Source organism: Myotis lucifugus, unplaced genomic scaffold, assembly GCF_000147115.1.
Source record: "Myotis lucifugus unplaced genomic scaffold, Myoluc2.0 scaffold_2, whole genome shotgun sequence".
Classification (NCBI taxonomy): Eukaryota; Metazoa; Chordata; class Mammalia; order Chiroptera; family Vespertilionidae; genus Myotis; species Myotis lucifugus.
In genome coordinates, this window is record NW_005871050.1 from 28,338,770 (window position 1) to 28,364,396 (window position 25,627).

Consider the following 25,627-nt stretch of genomic DNA (forward strand, 5'->3'; position numbering starts at 1 on the left):
TGCATGTTGCTGAGTTTTAACTACATGAAAATCTGAAGCTATGCATGGTATATATAGTAGCCATTAACCAGAATATTTTATTCACCAGATCAAACTGTTTTCTAAACATGGGAGAAAATTTAGAGTGGAATCCTCCTCCAACTGTGACCCCAGTTAGGGCCCTGAAAGCCTTAATTTCCTGGATCCCCCCAGGATACAGGGAGCTCAAGGCAGGAGAGAGATGGCAGCTGCCTCTGGATTTCCAACCATCCCCATATAGGTGGAGAGTTGGCATTTGTCTGAGATTTTCTCGAAGTTGTGTCTTCAAGTCCAGGTGCTGTTATGTTATGTCACTTGAAATTTCCTCTATATAAATGCAAAGGCACTTACTGTATTGACATTATTCCTTTAATCATATTTCTGTATTCTCCCACCAGGTTGTAAGCTCTGTGAGGGCAAGGACCATGTCTGTTACTTATAGCTGAAATAAGTGAAATGCCTACTTCAGGAAAACTACTAATAAAGCCCAACAGGTAATCTCTTTCTTTCCACTTCCCATTTTCCTTTTTTTCTGTGTCTGAGAGAAGAGATGATGCTTTGTCTTTTCCAGTTGGTGGTTTACCAGCATCCTTTAAGTCCAGTTGGCTGAGCATTGAGTTGGGTTAGCTGGCAGCCAGTAGCTACTATGGGACAAGACTATAGATCCTGCTAGAGAAACCAGGCTCTGAGTAGACTGGTGTTCTGTTCTCTGAGGTTGGCAGGATGACTGTTCCCTATAGGTCTTTACTAAACCACACTGGGGCTTCTGTTCTGGGTTGAATGTGGGGTCTGATGGGGGAAGCCAATCTTAACTTGTATCAGGAACTGATGGCTCCTCACTGTAACCTGGGTAGAGGTCTCCTCAGTGGTGCTGCTTGCTGTTGCCCTTTCCTGTCCTTGGGACCATGAGATAAGATGTGCATACCAGCCCCTGACAGCTGACCCATGAGACTCATTCTGTCCCACTCGCCTTGAACCCTGGGTGGCTACTGTCAACCCAGCAGCTAACAGTCCAAAGGCCAAGTACTGGGCCTAGGCATTGGCCCAAGCCCCTGGAGAAGTCAAGTGCTACAAACAGTGGGGACACCACAGTGGTCCATCTGGCTCCTGCATAGACAGAGAGGCCCTGTGCTAGAGGCAGCCTGAGCCCCCTTCACTCTGTAGGCCCAATGAGGAGGATTCTCAGGAATCAGGGAGGGGCTCTAAAGTCATGTATAGCATTGATATAAGCCTCCCTTCTGGGCTAGAAGAGAATCTAATGAAATCACATCTGGTCCTCAGCTGAGCTCCAGGCTCTTCCTTCTGTCTTGCCTTTTTCTCTTTCTCCCTCTCTATCCTGCTCAGTAAGAAGTATAATTTACTTAGGTGTGATGATAGAGAGGAAGATCACAGGTGACACTAATAATGCTAATACTGGCTTTGCCATAATTTGGCCATCAGAGGTTTCATAGTACATATGGCCACCCACTTTGAAGCAATCCGCCTTGAGACATGTGGCAACTTGGATCCCCAGGTTCAAGTCAGTTCTTTTGCTTCTTTATTTGGCCTATATCATATGCCTTGTGGTCTCCTATCTTTCCCCAAATCTGTGTTTGGTGAATTGCCTTCTAATTCCTGTGGACAATGTTATGAGGTATAAACATGTGTTTGCTGTGATGTTCGTTTTGAAGAAAATGAGGTGAGAGGGTTTATGTGGATACACAGCCCACTGGGTGCTGGGTCATCCATCAGGTATGAGCTTCTATTCTCAAACTCCTCAATCTAGATCAGATGTGACCATGGTGCAAGGCAAGACAGCCTTGAAGATAAAAGAAATAGTTTAGTAGCAAAACAAGTTGGGTGAAGAGTCTTCAGCATGTGAGGAGGGCAACTACTGGCTGGTAAGTCTCAGCTTCTACTTGTGATGTTTGGGTGCTGGGGTGAGGAGAGCACACATTGCATGTACGTGAGTCTTGGGTCTAATATGTGGAGTGACTGTTCTTTGGTCTCCTCCCATTTTGGTTCGGGATGGCAGTATCTGGATTGGGCTAATTTTCCCCAAGGGCCCTGATTGTGCCATCATGAGGACCGCTCTGAGGAGTGACTTCACTTTGCTGTTTGAGAGCTGCACTTGACTTTGTTCTTAGTGGTCAACCCCTCCAATCTCTAATATTCCTGCTGGCTATATATACTCTGGGCTTGCACAGTCTTTCCTACCCCAGTCTTCTGTGGCCTCTTACTTCAGGCAGCTATCATCCGCCTTATGAACAAAAGAAAATTTTACCTTTATTTTCAGCTTCCACTTTTAAAAATTTAGAACACCCATGCATCTCTCCTAGATCAATGTACCTCTAAAGTTTTGCCTTAGATTCAATGAGATTTCTTAATTGGTTCTCTATTTATTGCTTATTTGCTATTTTTATCTTACAACCGTTCACTGACTCAATCACAATGTGCTATTACAGGCATCCTTTGTGGGACAAGCCCATCAGAAAGCCAGCTGTCTTTCCAACTGGCTTGTGCCAAGTAGGACACAGTGGTACAGCATCAGCTCCTGGTAAATCAGGTCCTGGCAGAATGGGGTGAGCACTAAGGCAGTGGAGCTCCTCCCCCCATGTTTCCAGGGTCCAAAGGACTTCCACTACACCAAAAATCGAGGCTGAGCCCTACCTGCCTTGATCATTGGAGGTGGAAGAGGCTGGTTGGTGGGCCTGGTGAAAACCATCTTCCTGGAATCCATCAGGAGGCGGCAGTACCCTGCAATCAGGCAGGCAAAATTGGTGGCTTCGGGCCACTCCATCAACAGCACCAGAGGCTGGGGGAGAGACAGGAAGAAACATGAGGACACGAGAAGGAGGAAAACAGGTTCAATTCCTGGAGAATGATTGTATGGAAAGATAATTTGCATGGTTATGGGAACCATAGTTTCTGAACCAAAAATTGAGGCATATGTCCTGACAAATGATTTATTCTGATTTGAGAGTTAATTTATAGTAAACTCTTACCAATGTATCAAAACTAAATCAACCTTAATTACACATTTAATGGACCACCTTTACTGAAAAAGACTGAAATTATTAAACATCATGTGACTGTTGTGTGGCTTTTATTGGGGTTGTCAGGGCTCAGCAGATGTTCAGGCCAGCTGGGAAAGCTGGGGTGAACCTAGGAGGTGAGGGGGACATCCTTTATGAGAAGTTCCTTGAATGCACAACTCATCTCTATAACCACATACAATACCCAGAACAGCTCCTGGACATGGACATTCCGTGCAATCAAGTCCTTCCAGGTCATGGTCTTTCTGGTCTGCAGCCCTGTTCTCCCCTTCATGTTCTCCCCTTTTCCCTTGGTTTCCAAAAGTGTTCTCAAGATGTTAATTGGTGCTCCTTAAAATAATTCCTTGAGCAAATACATGAGTGAAACCCTGGGTTAAATAACACTATATAGATAATTGTACTTATGAAAATTATCAGATCCTTTAATATATTCATGTGCAGTACCAACTTCAAGAGTGGGACTTCAGTATTCCAACTTTTCTAAAATGTTTTATTTTTGTTTTTTTATATTGTCTAAAGTTTTACATATGACCAGCTCAGCTTTTAAGTTAAAGTTGCACCAGCTTTCTTTTCTATCTCCCAGAATCCCAACACATAGCTTGAGTTGAATATATTGTAGTTCATATAGACTAGGGGTTGACAACCCTTTACTATAAGGGCTAGATAGTAAATATTTTAAGCCTTGTTAGCCATACAAGCTCTGTTGCAACAACCTTGCCATTGTAGTGTGAGAATAGCCATAGTTAACTATAAGCAAAACAAATGGCTGTGATGGTGTTCTAAGAAAACTTTATTTACAGATATAGGCAGTGGGTCAGGTTTGGGTCATGGGCCTTAGTTTGCCACCTGATCTATGGGTGAAGCTTCTTTTCAGCTAAATACAATTGTTTATATTCATTTTGACATCTTTTTCTGCTTGTTTCATTTGCCAACAGTAATCGCCTTCTCCTTTGGAAATTCTCCTCCTGGCTTCTGTTTCCATGAGGTGATATTGTGTTCTGGTTCAGTAATCTCTGACATTTCCATTTCCCTCTTTGTCCAGCTCTTCTTGCACAACCTCCACACGCAATCCATGCCCCAAGCTCAGTCCTCAACCCTTAGTTCATCATTAGGGGATCAAATTTCACCTATTGAGCTCTTTTTCTATCTCAGAACTCATACAGTGCTATGTCTATATCACACAATCTTCTGCTCAATCGAATCCTATCTTGAGTTGTTGAATAGTTATTGTACATCCAATTACAATGCAAACCACAGTAAGGCATTTGGATTTTGCCCTTTAGGCAATGAGCTGGTGATGCTCCTATGCAATACCATCAGCAAGAAAAGGAATGGTCTGTCCCCAAGGAACAATGGTTCCTTTGGGTCATTAGTAGGAAGGGGCAGAGGGGATGTTTGTACCTCCAGTTAATGGATGTTTCACAGTCACAACAGAATGGTTAACTTTGTGTATAACAAAGTAGAGACAGAAGAGGAATAGAACAGGGAGGGGAGTGAGATATCGCTTTGTGTCTCACTCCCTGTCACCAATGGCAGAAGGATACACAGAGGTTTGGGTATGAATAGCTGCTACCACCGTTACTATGAGGGCCCAAGATTCACTAGGTTTGCCTCAGGAGCTATCACAGACATCATGGCCATCCCTTCTGCTACTGCTTTATTCAGGCCTTCATCATCTTCCTCTAAGACCAAAACTTCTGGAGGTATGTGTGAATGGGTGACAAGTGTACTGAGATCCTGAGCCCCTCAGCCTCTGGGTCCTGTTGCCTCTGGCCACAAGCTGCCTCATCTGTTTATCCCAGTGTGCCATACAAATAGTGACTTTTTGTGATATGGAAAAGGTAGGGACACACCTCAGGTTCTCCAATAGTCTTCTGATTGAACTCCCTGCCTTCAGTCTTCACCTCCATATTGCTACCTAAGTCATGTTCTAAAATATGACTCTCCTTGTCACTTAAAATCTTAAATAGCTCATCACCTAAAACCCATTGCCTTCCATTGTCACATGAAGCCCTTCAAGATCTAGACCCAACCTGCAGCTTCAAGCGTATCTCCCACTAACTCTGCCTGTGCCCTCCTCCCATTACAGCCCCTTGTCTTATGCTCCAGCAATGACACATCATTTACAATTTGCCAGAGTTGTCATGTTTTTGCAGCCCTTCATAACTTAACCTATGCTGGCCCCTCTGGCTGAGATGCTCCTGTACCCTACTTTGTCCACACAGCCAGCTGCTACACACTGGTTAAATGGCTCATAGACAGCAGGCCCCACTGCAAGATGCAGCCGCTCATCCCAGAACAGTGCCAACACAGTTCCTGACCTCGTGGAACTTATAATCTAGCAGAAAATAAGACATAAATGAAATAATCACAGAAATGAATATAATTGCAAGGTATGATAAGCACTATAAAGGGAAAGTACAGAGAGACATCAGAACGTAGAATGTCCTGTATCAATGTGTGGGTACAATGTGTGGGTACTAATTTGGTGGCAGAAGCTGGAGAGAGTTTCTTTGAGGAAATGGCATTGGCTGAAAAATAGAATAAGGGACCATTTGACCAAAGTACAGGCTGACTGGCTGGCTGACTGATAGAAAAACTGATGGACTAGCTGGCTTCAGGGCAGTCTGGCCTACTGATGACCTGGCTGACAAGCGTGGCTGCATGACAGGAAGAATGCCTAAAACCCTAATATCCTGACATCCTGGCTAGTTAAACTGCCGGGTGGCTGGTCAGCTAGCTAATGGACAGATGGGAGGCTAAGTGACTAACTGGCTGACTGACTTAACTGTCTGACTTCAGTTCCCCCTCTTATTTCTTGACCCAAATGTAGCCCAATGTCCGTAATAAAGCAGCACACAAGCAAAATCCTATGCACAGAATCAAGCACACCCCCAGCTGGCTCAGCACAGCACAGCACATCAGGAACCCCTCCTCTGCATCCTTGCACAGGCAACTGGACCCCAGCATGAGCCAAATGCAGCTTGTAAAAGGAACACAGATGCCAGCAGAGGTAAAAATCAAATCAAAGGCAAACAAACAGGTTGGATAGGTTTTCTTAGAAACCTTCAAAAACAAGTGTGTTTTTTTAACATAGGATTTGAATGATCATGATGTTTAATAATGCTTGTCCCTATAGAAAGCACTAGAGCAATAAAGCTCCAACACAAGAATAGGAGACACATTGGGTCACAAGAGATCCCTTGGGACATTCCTTTAATGGATTCTTTTCCCCCCTTGTGTGTTTCTGTGTAATGGGGCATGGGAATGGCTCAGTGCTGTCTCAATTCCAGACTGCTGTCTCTTGGAGAAAGACATTTGCATACTACTTCAAATATACTTCACTAAGAGCAAGTAAGCTGAGTGAAACTATAACTAAAAATATACCCAGGCCATCTTCACATGGAGAAGGAGAAAGGGAGAATGGAGTTGGAGGCATGGGCAAACAAGAGAAGGTACAGTGGGGATTAGTTTTACATGCTCCAGCCTTATCTCTTTCCCAGCATTTTGGATTGCCAACTAGGGAGGGGACTGGTCCTGGGGTAGCCTCAGAACACCCTAGCATCCTGAAAACAGGAAAAGGGTGGGAATTCAGGGGCCTTGAGGGGCAAGGGTACAAGATGATGGTCCTTGAGTCCCAGGGGACCAGTATATTTGGGTTCTTGCCTCCACAACACTGGGAAATGTGAATTGGGCATAGCCAGCCAATTTGGGGACAAGTAAGAATATCACTTTAAGGCAGTGGTTCTCAGGCCAGATGCATATCAGAATTACCAGGGAAGTTTTAAAAACCTATATTCCCTTGGGGAGATAGAAGAGGATCAAGAGGGATAAATAAATGGTGATGAAAGTTCATATTAAATGACTGTCAAATGGAAATCTGAATCTTTTTTTCTCCCTCAATCTTCCCTTTTTCCTTCCTCCACTATATCATGGATCTTACCTCTGCCAATTTATCTGTGAAAGGTATAAATATCATCCTGTCTATTTCATAGGGCACTGACTTGTAAAATAGTGATGCACACAGCAGACATCTCTGATTACATGCATCTGGTTTTATGTAACAAAAATTGGGTGTGAGCGTAACATTTATCAATCAAATTATATCTTTTTTTAGAGAGAAGCATTGATTTGTTGTTCCACTTACTCGTGCATTCATTGGTTGATTCTTGTATGTGCCCTGACAGGGGATGGAACCCCAACCTTGGCTCATCGGGATGACACTCTAACTGAGCTACTCAGCCAAAGCCTCAAATCATATCTTTAGTGCAGTGTATGACACCTTCTTCCTTGAAGGAATCTCACAATATATTAATTTCCTGTTGCCTCTGTGTAGCCTTTAAGCACAAATTTAGTGGCTTAAAGGCTACACATTTATTTTCATACAGTTCTGGAGATCGAGTCTTACTGGGCTAAAATAAAGGGTAGGCAGGGCCGCATCACTTCTGCCTTCTGGAGGCTCTAGGGGAGAATGGGTTTTCTTTCCTTTTCTAGATTCTAGAGGCCACCCCACTCCTTGGCTCAGGGCTCCTTCCTCCATCTTCAAGGCCAGCAAGATCGGACTGAGTCCTTCTCACATCACATCACTGACTTTCTATTCTGCCTCCCTCTTTCACTTACAAGGACCCTTGTGATTACACTGGGCCCATCTGGGTAATTCAAGCTAATATCCCTCTTTTAAGGACAGCTGATTAGCAATCTTACTTCCATCAGCAATATTAATTACTCCCTGCCATATAACATAACATATTCAAAGGTTCTGGGGATTAGGGCATGGGCATCTTTGGATGGCCATTATTCTGCCTAGTGCACATGATAAATCTTTTTACAAAGTAGAAACATTTTAATGTAAAGTGGATAATCCTCCTCTGGTTTTTCATATACATTTTATCTGTTGCTTAAAGTAGGACATACCTGAACTATCTGCCACCTGATGGTCTCATCATCTACCTACCCATTCATTGTTTCCAGCAAAGTGCAACCTTCTCCTAGCCCCTTCAATTCACCAAGAAGACCTTCCATTTATCTCCTAATGTAGTCCTTCACCTCTCTACCCACCATGATGTGGACTCTCTGTGTGCATGCCTAGCACCATTCTTCAGTGCAATGGGGCTACATGCAGTAGGTGATAACGGTTAGGTATAGTAAAATGTGTGCTTTGTGTGTGCAAGACAGGAATGTGTGTGGGGACATGCATGCACACTTTTAACGATTCTACACATTTCACACTCACTCTTTCTTTTTCATTACCACTGCTGTCCCTCCAGCTCAGGCCCTGCCTTTATCACTTCAATCCTGCACTAGCATCATAATCCCCTTCTTGCCTCCCTGGTTTCACATTAGCCTTGCTTCCATCCATTAGGCAAACTAGTCCAAATCAGTTTTCATTCTATCACTCCTCTGCTCCAGGTCCTACAGTGGATTCCCACTATTCTATCACATTGAATCTAAATTTCTCAGACTGGCCTTCAAAGCTTGTAACCGGCTTATTCTGCCCATCCCCAATCTCTTCAATCTCTTTTCTCTTTAGTCTCCTCTCTCGCCAAGTAACTATGCTTATCGATCTGCACATATGTCTTACTTATTTCCGTGCTTGCTCTCTGCCTGTGAATACATCCCACTTCTCTCTGCTAATCCATGCCTGTCACTCCAAGATCCAGCTTAAAACACTCTCTTGTGAAAAGCCAGTTCTGTTAACCACTTCCTGTTCTTTTGTTCCACGCTATTCTTGTCTACAAAATTACTTGATTTTCACTTTTATTTAGTGATGTTTTGCTTTTAAAAAAAATACCAGGTCTCACTTGTTGAGGACTTATATGTGTCAGGCAGTGTTCTAAGACATTTTACACACATTTTCTCATTTAATCCTGAATACAACCTTTTGAGTTAGGCACTCCATTTTGCAGTTGAGGAAATCAGTGCTCAGAGAGGTCAAGATACTTTTTCAAGTCTACACAGCTAGGAAGTGGTGCACCTGGGATCTGAACCTGGTCTGTATGATTCCAAAGCTCTATGGAAGCTTTATTAAAGTAGGGTATGTGTCTTTGTGGGTTTAGGCCTCCCCTATAAAAGTGTAGCCCCTCCAAGGCAGCCTTCATGCACACAACTATGGCTAGATCGCTCCTATAAATGAGACTAGTGCTTTACACCCAGGCAATACCCCACCGACCCTGCTTGGCCTGGTTCCTCCAGAGCTCTGGACCCAGAGGTGAGTGTTTCTCAAACCTGGCTATACTACAGAATCACCCAGGGAACTGAAAAATAAATAAATCCCGATGCCCAGGCTGCACCCCAATCAATTAAACCACAATCTCTGGTAGTAGGACCCAGGCATCAGTATTTTTTAAAGCTCTCAAGAAAATTACATTGTGCAGCCAATATTGAGAATCACTTGTAAAGCAAAGAAGATTCTGCTGGAAAGCTGTTTCTCTGTTTTAAACCATTTTTATTTCTCAGGAAGTCACATCTCCCCTGCATGTCTCCTTCCCCTTCCCTACCTGCTCATTTGGCTTTTTACTTAACAACATCTGAGGGGAACAGCAATCATTGCTTGAGGAAGTGGCCACAAGCCAATTAAATATTAGCTCCAGGCAGGTTCCTAAATCAATGGTGTTCCTGTGAATCACAGGTGAAAAACATTAATATATTAAAGCTTTCTGGGTTTCACAAAGACAAAAAAATAATTTGCTGTTTTTGAAACAGCAAACATTCCACCTCTTAATCTGCTAACAGCATCTCCTGGGAAATCCTTAAAGAAAGAAAAGTTGCCCCTTCCTTAATAGCTTTCACCAGCTGGCAGGCAGGGAGCACCATGGAAGATGTGGCTGACCAAGGCTGCCTGCCTTTGCACAAGCAACAGCTGCTTGGTAGTCTGAATGAGCTCATCTATGGGAAAAGTTCTAAGTTTCTGGAAGAGGTGGACTCAGGGAGGTGAAATGGGGACCAGGCTCTACCTGCTCACTGTCTCCCCAGGGCCCCTTAGTTCTGTCTACATACTCAGACATCCCCTCCTCCATGATTCCAAGTGTGTGTGTGCCTATGGCAGAGCTTCCCAACTGGTGTACACATATCCTTTCAGCCTTTGGGACAGCCAGACAGAGCCCAGGGTGGCCAGAGTCTCTGGGCTCCATTTACCCTAATATTCCACATGAACGTAATTTCCTATGGGTGCTATGACACAAGATTGGGAAGTGATGGCCTGGAGGTAGCTCCAAATTCTCCAGTTCCCCTGCCCTCTGCAAAAGACCTCTTATGGGTTGATTGGACACTCCCTAGCTTTCTCTAGCACTGGCTAACCTTAATACAGTATGTGGTCACAATAGCATGTCCCAGTGGCTCTCTCTATGGAATGCACTGGCGCCTTTCCCCACCCACTTCCCCCAGGCACATTGTCCTTGTCTCTATCTTTCTCCTAAGCTCCAAGGGCCCTTTTTTTGCCTCTATAACTTGTTTCCTGAGCCCATTTCTTCTACAGCTCACTTCTTCTACCTCTGTGACTTTTTTTTTTTTACTTTCTAAATAAACTTCCTCTTATAAGAAAAAATAGTATGTCCCACAGGGTTGAGAAGGGCAAAGAAGATAGCCCAAATGGACTCAGGTTCTGAGCCACTTCTGAATACCTGAACTTCACCTGACAGGCTTAAATTCTCTTTCTCAAGGTTACTTCTTCCTGTGTTCCCAAGGCCTGTTCCTGGGGAGAAGTCGCCCCCAAAGCCAGACTTACCTTGGCATCCAGGATGCTGGTCTCCACTCGGGCCACGCCTTGGTTCTCCCGGAACAGCTGGATCTTGCTGATCTTGCTGAACTCGGACAGCACAGTGGTAAGGTTGGTTTTGAGGTCAATAACATGGCTGATACCGTGCCGGGGTCCCACCAGGAGAGTGGTGGCTGATTGCTTTTCATCCTGGTGCCCAAATGTCGTGGGCAGCATTCACAGAAAGAAAGGAAGAGGTGGTGGGGAGAGGAGACAGGAGGAGGAAAATAGAAAACAAGCATTGGGGCCGGTTCTGCTGGGAAGTCTGGAAGCATTTGGGGCTCAGTGCCAGGGTGGGAGGACAATCTTGAGGGGAAAATGGTCTGGGATGCTCCTGTTTTCAGGGCAGGGCCTAGATCATCGGTCCAAATGGGCACCTTAGGCTCAGCAATAGGTTGGGCAGCAACAGGGTGGCTCTAGCAAAATCATGAAGTAGGTGAAGTTTTTTTGCTGGTGCCTTCACAGTACCCTCTTCCTATCAAGCCCCACAGACTTTTCATTTGTCGCTGCAGGCCACTCAAGGCATCCATCTGGTACTCTGCCCGAACAGAGAGCATCCTGTTTGGTCTTTAACCTCCCCTACCCCACTCCCACCCCTCAACTCCAACCAAGGGCAACACAAACTCTCACTTCTCATTAGTTGCCAAAACCTAAAAAGACAAAGAAATAACTCTGGTCGAAGGTGTTAAGGGTTGATTGGGGTGGGGAGGGGGTCTCTCTCCCTAAGAAGATATTTGCCCTTTAATAGGTACTACAGCAGTCTTAACCCAAAGGGATGGCCTATAAGAATTTTAGCAGTGGCAGGGGTGTGGGGGTTAAGGTGGAGGGAAGGGGCAGTGGGCTTTCAGTGATCCTCAAATCCCAGTATGTAAATGGTTACTTCTGTGCCTGATGGGCTGAATTCACTTGGCACCATCAAGCCTGAGCCCTTTGCGGGTCCATTCCCTGGTATTAGCATCACCCCGATGAACCTCTTCCATCTGCTGTAGATACTTTGATGATAAGCGGCTTTCCACTGGTGTGCCCCAGGAGCAAGACAATGTGTTCCCCAGAGCAGGACAAGCACCTGGAGACAGCAAGATGATTTGAATTTCCTTTCTGTAGCTCACTAGGGTAAACTAGCCTGGGGCACATTCTTGAGTGACCAGCAGTCCCTCCCCCTCCAGAGACAGGTGTTGCTGCAGTGGAGGCCTTGGGTATGCAGGGGAAAGCATACTGATTCAGGAAGCTTTGAGGGGGGGGGGCTTCAGGTATATAAGGAAGAGTAATGAAACAGAGCATGGGTCGGCAAACTCTGGCTCTCAGGGCAAATCTGGCCCACCACCAGTTTTTAGAATGGTTTTTACATTTTTAAATGGTTGGAAAAAATTCAAAAGAACCACATTTTGTGACATGTGAAAATTACATAAAATTCAAATTTCAGTGTCCATAAATAAATATACTAGAACACAGCTATGCTCATTTGCTTATGCATTGCCTATGGGTTGCTTTCATGCTACAATGGCAGAGCTGAGTATCTTGTGACATGTGCATAGCCTGACTGCAAAGCCTGAAATATTACTATGGAATAGTTTGCCACCTTCTGAAATTGAGGAAAGGGGACACAAAAAGGGTCAATGAGGGATGCTGATAATGAAAATCACCTCTTACTTTACCATTTTACCAGAGGAGGAACCAGAGCACCATGGAAGAGGAGAGGGAGGAGGAAGAGGAGGGAAGATATTTAGAAATATTTGCTGAGACATAATGACATTCTAAAGCTTTAATGTTCTACTGCCCTCCACCCAAGGACAGTGCCCACAGAGGGCTCCCTCCCACCCAGTCTCGCTACCCTCACTGACCAGGCCCACAGTGTTGAACAAAACACCAGTGAAGGTTGGAAGTTCATTCAGAATTCGAAGATACTGGAGCTTTGCCTGAATTGTGGAGCCCTGTAGAAACAAAACACCCAGAAACATGAGGAACTTGAGACACACAAAAGCAAACCTGTATTCTCAGGAAAGAATGTCAATATCTTACAACAGGAATGTCAGCAAGATACCCTACGGTAGTGTGAGGAGATCCCCAGAGAAACTGCAGAAAGGTTCCCGATCAGATGGGGTCTTACCTCTAGCATCCCTTCTCCCTTCCTAAATACTTTTTCCTCCTGGTCCTCATTCCTTAAGAATCTAGCTTACTCATTTTGCTCTTGGGTTAATTCCAACATCTTCCCCCAACTGTGAGACCCCACCTCATCTATACCTCTCTCATGAGATCTCCTATAACCACTAGATACTGGCCATCCCCAACTGGGGGTCCTCCTAAGACCTTTGATCCTGAGTATACCTAAGTCCCAAGCCTGCTCTTTTTCTGGCATTTCCTCATATAAAAGTCTCTAATAGTGACGGCAGCATCCCCTGGGAGTCACACTGGACTCCTCCCTCATCCTCTTACCACCAGTCACGAAATTATCTTCATTCTACCACCTGTCTACCCACCCCTCTTCTGTAGCCCCATGGTCATTGCCTTGATGTCCTCGACCTGTGTCAGGGTGGCAGCCAGGTTACCTTCAGTATTGACACTCCATTCCCTCAACCCCTCCACACTGCTTATAGGGATCATCCTAAAACATAAGATTAATCACATCAGTTGCCTGCTTAAAGCTTTCAATGGCTCTCTACTGCTTACAGGGTAAAGTATAACCCCTTTCCACAGCACGCAAGACCCTCCATAAATTGGCTCCTGCCAATCTCTCTATCCTCCTCTCTTGCCCCCATTTTCTCCCCACCCCCCAGGCATGTTCCTTAACTCTGTCCTGGCTTATGCTGAATCATTTGCATTTCTTTCCATGTACCACTCTCTCATGTCCCAAGGGCTTTGTATAGACAGATCTCCCTGCCTTGGAAAGTCTTTCTCTCCCAACTCATTTAGACAAACTGTTATCTATCCATCAAGACCCAGCTCTGGCATCAAGTGCACCAAATTCCTGGCCTTTTCTACCTTCCTCAGGTTGGGCTGGGTGTTTCTTCTGCATATTTCCAGAGTACCCACGCTTGTTGCACTTTACTGTGACTGGCTGTGGTGTTTCTTCACTAGCCTGTGCCTGACTTGAGGGTGGAAACCAGGCCCTTTTCAACTTTGTATCTCCAGCCCAAGCACTGGTGAGCCTCAAAAATGTTTGCTGAGGAGACAGCTGAGAGCACTGATGTTCTCCACTGGGAAGAAAACAGTCTGATTAAATATGCACAGCAAGGTAGGGATGGCTTAACTCTCTGGGGAAATTTGCATCTTAAAAGAGAAGCTAGTTGGTAATGCAAGGAATCTGGAATGGATGGAATCTATGGGAGTGATTATGTCCTGTGTCTACATCTGCATTTCTGTGCCTCTCACCACAACTCCTGCCTCCTAGGCACAAGCAGACTGAGCTTCAGAAGCTTGAGATGGGCCTACAGAAGAAGAAAAAGATAAGGGCTCACAAAGCTGAAGGAGCAGGCAGTAGGAGTTCCTCAGAGGGCATACAAGAAAGTTCAGGAATGCTGATCAGTGACCTGAGCCCTCAACATGCTGCACAGTGACCTATTCTCCAGGTTATGCCTTATCTCATCAGGCTGGGCTTTTATCTCCTAAAATTCCCTGTCCCAGGACTGATGAGTTAGAAATTGAATAAGGGAAAGAGCAGTTACTTTCATGGGAAACGTGCTACTCAGGGTCCAGTGCTGTCCACATGGCAGATGCTCAACCAACACTGACTAAATGGGTGAAATGACATGAGAATTTTCTCCTCCTGCAACTTGGTCCCTTTGCTCTGAGGACATTGGGCTTTCTCAGTGACTGACCACTGAGCTGTCCCTGGGGGAAGCTCAGGCTTGGGGAAAACCCGCCTCTGCAATAGTCCTCCATATCCAGCTAAACAGTATAGTACCCAAGTTGAAAACAGTGGAGAGGATCCTCAGAAGACCAGACCTGCTGGGAAAGCACACAGGAGCCCACATAGCCACTAATGCCTGAGCAGGGTGCCCAGTGGCCTACTCTGGGTACCTTGGTGCCACTGGAAGGATGTGTTTGGTGAGCCTTCAGTTGCTGAGAAAGGGATTTCCGGAAGTTCTTCTCTTTGATGCCCTGCAGGAGGGAGGGGGGAAGAAAGGGTTCCAGGCCCCACTCCTTCCTAAAAGCAAAAGAAAAGTAAGAAATTAATGAGAGAGCCCTGGCCAGTGTGGCTCAGTTGGTTGGGCATTGTCACATGCACCAGGAGGTTGCTAGTTCGATTCCTCGGTAGGGGGCGTGCAGGAGGCAGCCAATTTATGTTGCCTTCTGACATTGATGTCTCTTTCCCTCTCCCTTCCTCTCTCTCTAAAAATCAATAAACTATTCTTTAAAAAGAAATTAATGAGACAAAGTGAGACAGAGAAAGGAAGCAGGTAAGACAAACTGAATCTGAGAGGCAGAGATGAAGGAATGAAGCCTGGGAAAAAGAGAAAGATGATGGGGGCAGGAGAAAAACTTTGGCCACAGTTCTCTAGTAGAAGCTGTAGCTCAAGGACATCATGATCTAGGTGTGAGGAACTCCAATTCTCACTCATACCGCAGACTTCCATTCCTGAAAATCAAAGCACAGCTCAAACTTTGCACCTTTTCCCTACGTAGCTTTAGAAGGACCCCATCCCAAAGGGCCCCAGCACAACTCACTCCACATTCTTGAGAGAAATCTTCTGACTAGGTCGAGTGGCTGAGACAGTGATATAGATGTGGAGGGCAGCAAGGCCCAAAAGCATCTCTGGCTTGGGGTCCATTCCAAAGCGTTCTCGGATAACATCGTTCCGACTCTACGAGAGAGGGCAATTCAAACCTATTAGTTGAAGGAGATGTTTCCTCCCTACCTACCCATCTATACCCTTCTATCCCAGAAAAATATCCTAGTGTTAGGAAGACTTCCTAGATCAAGGAGAAGAGGAAAATTCTGCCTTTGGGGAAGCAGTACCAGAGGAAGCTTGGCTCTCATAGACACTATTCACTTCATTCAGCAGATATTGAACAATTTTATTCTCAGTGATGCGTGCACACACTGGTATAAGTGAGCAGAACTTCTAGGTTGCTGCAAAAGTGAGACTCCCTTTCTTTCCTCCTGTTACAAAATCTTCCCTGTCTTTTCTCAGGGGCCTGTACTCACCCCCCAGCTCAGATGGGAACAAAGGAAGAGAGATATTGGGATAGGCTCTCTACAGGGCTCTGGCCCAGAAGCCCAGGGTGAGAGATGGATTGCAGAGTTGGGGCAGATATTCTGTTCTGTGGGGTCTGAAGGTCAAAAGCACTGATGAGTCAACCTTCCTTATGCTATCTTAAAAGGGCTACCCTAGAGCTACTGGCCAAAGGTATGACAATTCCCAAACCCTGAGGGTCAGAGTCCCAGGTATCAATGATTCAGCCTTGGTTAGACCAGTTTCCCATTGTGTTGAGGTGGAACCAGGATGAGCTAAGGGACTAGGGAGCCATGGTACAGCATAGGAGAAAGTGGAAAAGGAATGCTTCATCAATGATCATCTATTTAGAAAATCCAATGGAATCTAAAAAAGAACAACTACTAGAACTAATAAATTAGCAGGGTTGCAGGATATCATATTAATATACAAAAATGAATTACATTTCTACATGCTTGTGACAATCAGAATTCAAATTAAAATTCAAAACCATTTATCCAAGCATCAAAAATATGAAAAAACTAGGGATATATCTGTCAAAATATGTGAAAAAACCCCTGTACATTGAAAACTAGAAAACATTGCTGAGAATTAAAGAAGATATAAGTAAATGTAAAAATATTCTGTATTCATGGGTTTGAATACTCAATATTATTAAGATGTAAATTCTCCCCTAAATCTATCTATAGATTCAACACAATCAAAATCATGGCATGTTTTTGGTAGAAATTGACAAGCAAATTGTAAAATTCACATGGAAATGTGAAGGGCTTAGAATGGTCAAAATAACTTTGAAAAAGAAGAAAGTTGAAGGACAAACACTACCTGATTTTAAAACTTATTATAAAGCTACAGTAACCAAAAGAGTGTGATATTGGCATAAAGATAAACAGATAGATCAATGAAATAGAAGAGAGGGTTCAGAAATAGACCCACACACATAAAGACAACTGATTTTTGACAAAAGTGCAAAAACAATTCAGTGGAGAAAGGATAGTCTTTTCAACAAATAGAGATGAAACAACTAAATATCCATATGCAAAAAACCCCAACTTTGATTAGTACCTTGTACCACATACAAAAGTTAACTCAAAATGAATCACAGACCTAAATGTAAAAATCTAAAATGATAAAACATCTAGAAAGAAATAGGAGAAAAATCTTTGTGACCTTGGGTTAGGCAAAGATTTTTTACATAGGACACCACAAGCACAATTCATAAAAGAATAAACTGATAAATTGGACTTCATCAAAATTCAAACTTTTGCTCTGTGAAAGACATTGTTTAGAGACTGAAAAGACAAGCCATAGACTGGGAGAAAATAACTGCAAATAACATATCCAACAAAGGACTTGTATTCAGAATACATAAATAACTCTCAAAATTTGATAACAAGAAAACAAACAATCCCAATAAAAAAGTAGGAAAAAGATTTGAACAGATACTTCACTAAAAGATGAAGGATGGCAAACAGTCACATGAAAATATGTTTAAAATCATTAGTCATTATTAAAATGCAAATGAAAACCACAATGAAATACCACTGCACACTATTAGAATGACTAAAATAAAATAAAAATACTGACAAGGTCAAGTGCTGATGAGGATGTGGAGAAACTGGGAGTCTCATACATGGCTGGTGGGTATCTGAAATGGTGCTTTGGAAAACAGTATTGGAATTTTTTAGAGAAGTTAAAGAAAGGTAGATCTACCATATGATCAAATCATTCCATCCCAAAGGAAAAGAAAATTTATGTCATACAAGGACTTGTACATGAATATACATAGAATATTTTTTCAGTCATAGCCAAAATCTTAAAATAACCCAAATATCCATCAGCAGGTAAACTGATAAACAAATTCTGGTACATCTAGCTCTGGCCAGGTAGCTCAGTTGGTTAGAGCATCATCCCCATACACCAAGGTTGCAGGTTCGATCCCTGGTCAGGGCACATACAAGAATCAACCAATGGGCCCAGCCAGCATGGCTCAGTGGTTCAGCATCGACCTGGTCAGGGCGCCCAGGTTGCAGGCTCGATCCCCAGTGTGGGGCATGCAGGAGGCAGCCAATCAATGATTCTCTCATCATTGATGTTTCTATCTTTCTCTCCCTCTCCCTTCCTCTCTGAAATCAATAAAAATATACTTTAAAAAATAATCAACCAATGAATGCATAAATAAGTGAAACAACAAGTTGATACTTTTCTCCTTTACTCACTCTCTAAAAAAAATCAATAAATAAAAACAATTTCAAATTTTGGTACATCCATATTGTGGAATACTACTCTACTCAACAATAAAAAGGAATGAAGTACTTATACACACAATGACATGGGTGGATCTCAAAATCACTATGCTGAGTAAAAGAAGCCAGACCAAAATAAGTGTATATACTGTACAATTTCATTTATATAAAACTCTAGAAAATGCAAACTAATCTATATTGACAGAAACTAGTTCAGTTGTTGCCTAGAGATGGGGGGGATGAATTACAAAGAAGCCTGAGGAAAAATTTGGGGATGATGGATGTATTCAGTGTCTTGACTGTGGTGATGGTTTCATGAGTATAAAAATATGTCAAAACTTATCAAATTGTACATTTTAAATATGTGCAGTTTTTTATGTGTCAATTAGACCTCAATAAAACTGTTCCATATACTATATAATAAAAGGGTAATATGCAAATTGACCCTAATGGAGGAACGACTGGTCGCTATGACATGCACTGACCACCAGGGGGCAGATGCTCAACTCAGGAGCTGCCCCCTGGTGGTCAGTGTGTTCCACAAACCGGGCTGAGGGCTGTGAGTGCAGCAGCGGGTGGCAGGAGCCTTTTCCTGCCTCCCTGGCAACCCCTAAGGATTTCCCAACCCCCAGCTTAGGCTGCAGTCTGACATTCCCTAAGGGCTCTTGGGCTGCCAGAGGGATGTCTGACTGCCAGCTTAGGCCCAATCCCCTGGGGAGAGGGCCTAAGCTGGCAGGTGGACAACCCCTGAGGGGTCCTGGACTGCTAGAGGGCACAGACTGGGCTGAGGGACCCCCCGAGTGCATGAATTTTCATGTGCCGGGCCTCTAGTCCTATATAATAAGAGGCAAATATGCAAATTGACCGAACGGCAGAACAACTGGTCACTATGATGCGCACTGACCACCAGGGGGCAGACGCTCAATGTAGGAGCTGCCCCCTGGTGGTCAGTGCACTCCCACAGGGGGATCGGTGCTCAGCCAGAAGCTGGGCTCACGGCTGGCAAGAGCAGCGGCGGTGGCAGGAGCCTCTCCCACCTCTGTGGCAGTGCTAAGGATGTCTGACTGATGGCTTAGGCCCGCTTCCCCCATCAGTCAGACATTCCCCAAGGCTTCCAGACTGTAAGAGGGCACAGGCTGGGCTGAGGGACCCCCCCCCCCCAAGTGCACGAATTTCGTGCACCAGACCTCTAGTATAAAAATAATTAATATAGTCAATAATACTATTGTAATAACTATGTATGGTGCCAGGTGAGTACTAGCCTTATCAGGGTGATCACTTTGAAAGGTCTATTCAGGTGTATGTTGTACACCTGAAACTAATATATATCGTATGTCAACTATAACTAAAAAATAAAATTTTAAAATAATCTTAAGATTTTTTTAAAAGGAAGAATATAGCTGAAGTCCATATCATCACAAAGTCCATATCATCTCCCTTCCTCTCTGAATCAATCTATATATATAAAAGCCTAAGCGACCTGTCAACTGGTTGACTACTTGACCTCTTGACCAGTAGCTATGGCATGCACTGACCACCAGGGGGCAGACACTCAACACAGGAGCTGCCCCCTAGTGGTCAGTGTGCTCCCATAGTGGGAGCGCTGCTCAGCTGACCAATGGGTTCCAGATGCCTGGCTCATGGCTGGCGAGTGCCACTGCGGCGGAGTGAGCCTCTCCTGCAGACACTCCTTTTGCACACCCTTCCCCCATCTGGGCTGGGACCATGGCAGTGGCAGGTGCAGTGGGGATGGGATGAGTGGGAGTGGCATGGCCGATGGACCCTACCAGTGCATGAATCCGTGCACTGAGCCTCTAGTAAAAATATATTTTAAAAAACAACAACAACATAGGTTGCTGGGTTCAAACACCAGATTTTCTGATTCATTAGGAATAGGGTAGGGCTCAAGAATTTGCATTTCTAACAAGTTCCTGGTTAATGCTGCTGTTGCTGGTCCAGGGACCACACTTTGAGAACCATTGCCCTAAATAATTTTAAAGCCTGTGCTTGCCATGACCTATCAAGCCCTTCACCATCTGCTTCCCGTCTCTCCCATTTCATTTCTTATCACTCCTTACCTCACATTCTGTACTCCAGCCATAATAAATTACTCTCAGCTTTCACATCATGCTGTGCTGTTTCATGCCACCAAGCTTTGGCAGATGCAAGTCCCTTTGCATAGAATGTGCCCCCTCCACTCAATCTCTGCACATAGCAAACATCCATTAATCCTTCAAGGCTAAGAGCATGCATGCATCACTTCCTCTGTGAAGCCTTCACTATCCCATTCCCATGGAGAGTTGGCAAATTGCTTCCTGGATGTCGCTACTGACAATGCACTGTCTTATATTTATTTGTGCATGTATCTATGAGGTCTAGAGAGTCATACATTTCTTTGTTCACCTGGATTAGCAACATTGAGCACAGGCCCTGGCCCAGTGCTTAGCAAATGTCTCTGGATGAACTGGATTGGGAATCATCTCCTTACTGGAGCTAGGTACTACAGGTTGGGAACCCCTGTTACCCAAATGGGCTGGTTAAATCTTGGGATTCTTTTATGGTGCCAGAGTTATTGGTATTGCTTGCTCCAGAAAATTGATGAGACCTGTCTAAACAGACAGGACTTTGAACCACAGACAGCTCAGGTTACCAGGCTAATCAACTTGGCCATGGCCTATGATGGTAGCAGAAAAGGAAAGGACCTTCAGAGCTACCTGGAGGTTGGAAAAACTTACATAGTGACTTCATTGTGATGGCAGAACATCCTGCCTGCTTTTTTGTCCATTGTTCTGTCTGTCTGTGTATCCCCAATCAGACTCTACCTGGATATACAGGTACTCAAAAGCAGCAGGATCCCGATGCAGCAGCTCCACAGGGTCTTTGGGAAAGAAGCTTATTCGGAAGAGGCATTTCATTCCATGATAGTGTGTCCGCTGTACCACCTGCATCCAAGGGATAAGAAGTGGGAGGCAGAGAGATCTGGGAATCAATAGCTATGCTGGTAGGAGCCAGCTTGGTGGCTCCTCAAGGTGGGGGTTGGGGCAGAGCAAGCGTGCTGCCTCCCAGCTGACCAATTCCAATTACCTTTAGAGAAAAGTGATGAGGAGCCAGGTCTTTTCTGCCCTTCTGACCCAAGTGACTAGAATTTTGGAATCACTTAGCCAGAAAGTGACTTTTATCAACAATTGGGTCTAGGGCCCCAGATACTGGGTAGGAAGAGAGGGCTCCTGGGAATTTCTCTCTTTTCTTGCTGTGGGGCTAATGTAGAAGGGCCTGGCCTCAAACAGAGTAAGTTGCTGATTAGAAGCTAAATCAAAGATTTAAAATCCCATTTGGAGGTATAGATGAAACAAGTGGGAAATATATATCAGTAATTGCTGGAACTGGCATTGGGTAATGAAGGGGTCCCTATACAATTCCCTTTATTCTTGTATATTTGAGAGGTTTTTTTGTTGTTTTTTTTCAATAAAAAAAGTTAAAAATCCCATTTGGAACAAGAGACCAATTGGATTCAAAAGACCTCTGGAGGGGTGGGGAGGCGTTTAGGCCTATCTCCAAGCAGAACACTCACAAGCTTCCCTTCATAGGTGGGAACCTGTGAATCCCTGGATTGCATTTGACTGAGAACTAAATTTGAAGAATTTTCCTTTCCAAAATCTTTCCATTTTTTGTGTCTGATTTTGGCTTTTATTTCACTTCCATTTCTTCCCAATCGTTCCTCTCCAACTCCTTCCCTCCCTCTCTGGGAATATTGATTGGCCCTGGTTGCCTCTTTGGCTCTTCCTGGTGCTTTACTGTTGGTGAAATACTATGCAACCATCCTGGATTTCCCCAGCCTTTTTCATATGGCAAAGGCTAAGATGATAAGACGCTTTCTCCTACTCTGCTTTGGAAGTTGACATGGGTGACATAGTGCCCATTCTTGGCCCCATTCAGCCCATTCCCATCCCACACTTGTCCTGGCCTCACTGGCCTCACTAGACTCCATTGGCTGATCCCTTCATTACAGTCTTCATGTGAAGGCCACGTTTCCTCTTGGAGGCAGAAAAGTCTAGCAGGCACTGCTTCCAGGGGACAGGACAGTTGACAATATTCTTTAACGCAGCATTCCAGGAGCCATGCAACGAATTACCACCCCACACTTTTTCCACAGAGACCAGGACTAACAATCTTCATGCCCTTTATAGGTTATAAGGGACATTGACAAAAGCCTTCTGGAGGTAGGTAATATAGAATTTGACCGAGAACTGTGACTTCTGGGAAATAGCTGAACATATTATAAATTTTCCAGAATAAGAGCACCTGGGGTCCTCTTCTCTAGTAGAGGCCACATGCAAAGCTATCAAGCCAGGATAAAAGAGTTACTTACATAAGCCAGGGGCTGCTTGTCCTGGAGAAGCAGGAACTTGTGGTTCTGTTCTGGCCCAGCATATTCAAGGACAAGAGCAAAGTGCTCAATGTACCTGAGCGAAAGACGGTCCTGTAATGTCACCATCACATCCTGTGGAAAAGAAAAGAGCCTTAAGAGGGAGATCCTTTCCGACTCTAATCTACTCTAAGCACCAAATGTGTAAGGGGGACTGAATAGTAAGAAAGTAGGTCCTGGGGGGAAGGCTGAGGCTGGGAAAGTGGTCCAGACAGAGACATCAGCCTTTACAGTGGTCTAGGCCAGTGGTAGGCAATGTGCTTCAGATGAGGAGAGTGATGCATGAGTGCTATTTAGAGGCCTGAGCCCCTGGGAAACAGCAATGGTGCAGGGGGTGGAGAGAAGTATTTCTGAATTTGGCCTGGCCAGGCATATAGCAAAAGAAGGTCATGGCTGGCCATACTTTCTTCCCTCTCTTCTTCTTTTCAACAAATTATTTCCTGAGTGCTTACTAAGTGCCAGACACTCTGGTAGTTCTTCCCTCATCTTCTTTATTTTTTATTTTATTTTTTGTTAATCCTCAACTGAGTATATTTTTTCCATTGATTTTGATTTTTAGAGAGAGTGGAAGGTGGGGGGAGAGAAACATTGCTGTGAGAGAGAGACATTGATTGGTTATCTCCTGCATGCACCCCGACAGGGCAGGGCACCGAACCTGCAACCTAGGTACGTGCCCTTGACTGGAATTGAATCCACAACCCTTCAGTGCATGGGCTGATATTATAACCACTGAGCAACACAAGCCAGGACTTCTCTCACCTTCTCATGTAAGAATGTTCACTCTGGCTTGTCCCTCAACTCTTTATTTAGGAATTTACAAAAGCAAAACCTATAATTTTATGATTAAAAAGTCAACTTTCTGGATTTAAAATCTAAATGGAATGACTTGAGTTACTGGCAAAATATTCATTTTTTATAATAGCTGGATTTTAGAGACAATCAACTTAGCAACTTGAAAAATGTGTTCATGCAGAGGAACTACGTCACATGTCTTGTGTACAGTCATAAATCTGACTACTTCTGGGCTCCATCTGCTCTGCTGCCCTACTTTTATTATTAGGGTGTCTGGAAACATATCTGTGGGGGCTGGCCAAATGTCAGTTTGAGACTTCTGCCATCTATTTGCCTACACTGGGCTCCAATGTGTGTGTTCGTGGAGTCAGCATCACTCAGCCCCCAAAGGCCGGAAAGAAGCAGGCTTGGGAATGGAAAGCTCCCTTACAGCCAGGGCTTCCAAAAAACCCCTCAGTGAACATGAAAAAGACATTGATCCATTCAAATGTTCAGCTGGAAATGGGTGTGTAGTTGAGAGTACCCTTTTGTATTATCCAAGTAGTCACAGATGCACCAGTGTTTGTGGAGCTCTGGCAGGAACAAATGAGGTTTTCTTTGCAGTTCGGCTGCTTTGGGATTGTGGACAGCCAAGTCTTGATGATTGCCAACTGGTGTTACAAGTGTAACAGCCCCCATGCCAGGCTGTCAACACACTCAGGTACCTCTCTGAAACAAGTGAATAGCCAGTACACCCTCCCTAAAGTTAGGATGAGATCACAAGCCAGGGGGCACTGTTGTCCTAGAAGGCTGGGGCTACCTGAAAGCCAGAATGGTGATGTAAGGTGGGAGAACACTTGGAGAAGGCTCCAAGGGGAAATAGAGGAATAAATGCTCTAGTGTAGGGAAAGGTCTAAAATGGACATACCAACCCATGAAACAACACCAAGGAGGATTCTGACACAGAGATATCCACATCTGGAGGTGGGGCATTTGGATACTCCTGGTGATCTAGTTCTGGTTCAATGCCCCTCCCACAGACTAAGACATTCAATAGTCAAGAGATCATCTCAGGGCACCCTAAGGAGTATGATTCGGTCCTAAGACCCATGGGGGATCCACCTAGGCCTGAGCCTTCAGAAGAAACTTGGTTAATCAACACGGAGTAGGTAGGCTCAGTGTTTTTGCAACTCAGGTGCTACTGGCACTTTGGGCAGGACAATCCTGTATAATTCAGGGACTGGCCCACTCCCTAAAGGACACTTAGCATCTCTGACTTTGAAAGACTAAATACCAGTAGCATTCATGGGGATAATCCCCAACTGCTTCAGACATTCCCAAAAGCTGTTTGGGAGGGGGCAGTGCCAGCCCCGGCTGTGAACCACTGGAAATGCCAGTTCTGAACACCTGATAATTACTTTTTATTTTTAAAGTATATATTTTTATCGTTGACAGTAAAAAAGAGCCTACAGCACCCAGTATTCCCAGGTGATCTCCTATCCAAGTATTAACCATGCCCACCTGATAACTCCTCTTAGGGAAAGTTTCCTAGCCCATGGGGTTTCCTCATTTATAGGTTTGTCTTAACCTCTGTATGGGTACCTAAGAATATCTTTGAGCCAAGGTGGGTTTTCTGGGCAGGCACTGTAGCCACCCATTAGTCTGGGCAGCATTGTTTACGTGGAAATATTCATTCTGAAAATGGTGTTCTCTTTCCGGATAGAGTCCAGAAGAAGCAGGAACAGATATTTCTGTCCCAGAAAAGAGTTGAACCCGGGGTTCATTGTATCATCACCTCTCTTCTTCAAGACTAAGGGAATTGCTACAACTTTTAGACAGCTGGCTGAGCCATTAAGAATCACAGCTCAGTAATTGTTCTTCCTGTCAAAAGAATAGTCAAAGAGACTGTTGCTGGACTTTTCAAATCTTGGTTCAGTGCTTAAGATCTGCTTGCTATTTAAAAAGCAAAGCATGTCTAAGCTAATCTCCTGAGAGATTGTGTTTGTTGATTTCTGTATGTAAACTTGAGTAGGTGTTATTGTATAAATATAAATCACGTTTTGCTTTATAAGTGGTTTAATGATCGTCACACTCCTTAGCTCCTAAGAGTCTTGAAAGGCCCAGCACAACACTGACACAAATCAGTTCACCAGTAGATGTGTGTAGACATGTGTGCACACACATGCACGCATTTATGCAAGCAC

The 25,627-nt window shown here is 44.3% G+C and overlaps 1 protein-coding gene across 1 annotated transcript in view; it reads right to left on the reverse strand.

Annotated features, from left to right (window-relative positions):
• FRMPD3 (FERM and PDZ domain containing 3) overlaps positions 1–25,627 on the reverse strand; it is a 69,668-nt gene that overhangs the window by 17,922 nt on the left and 26,119 nt on the right. Inside the window, 7 exon segments of the mRNA XM_023756874.1 lie at positions 2,668–2,812; positions 10,777–10,956; positions 12,648–12,737; positions 14,824–14,950; positions 15,472–15,608; positions 21,049–21,168; positions 22,596–22,727. Of these exon segments, the coding sequence (XP_023612642.1) occupies positions 2,668–2,812; positions 10,777–10,956; positions 12,648–12,737; positions 14,824–14,950; positions 15,472–15,608; positions 21,049–21,168; positions 22,596–22,727 (931 nt within the window).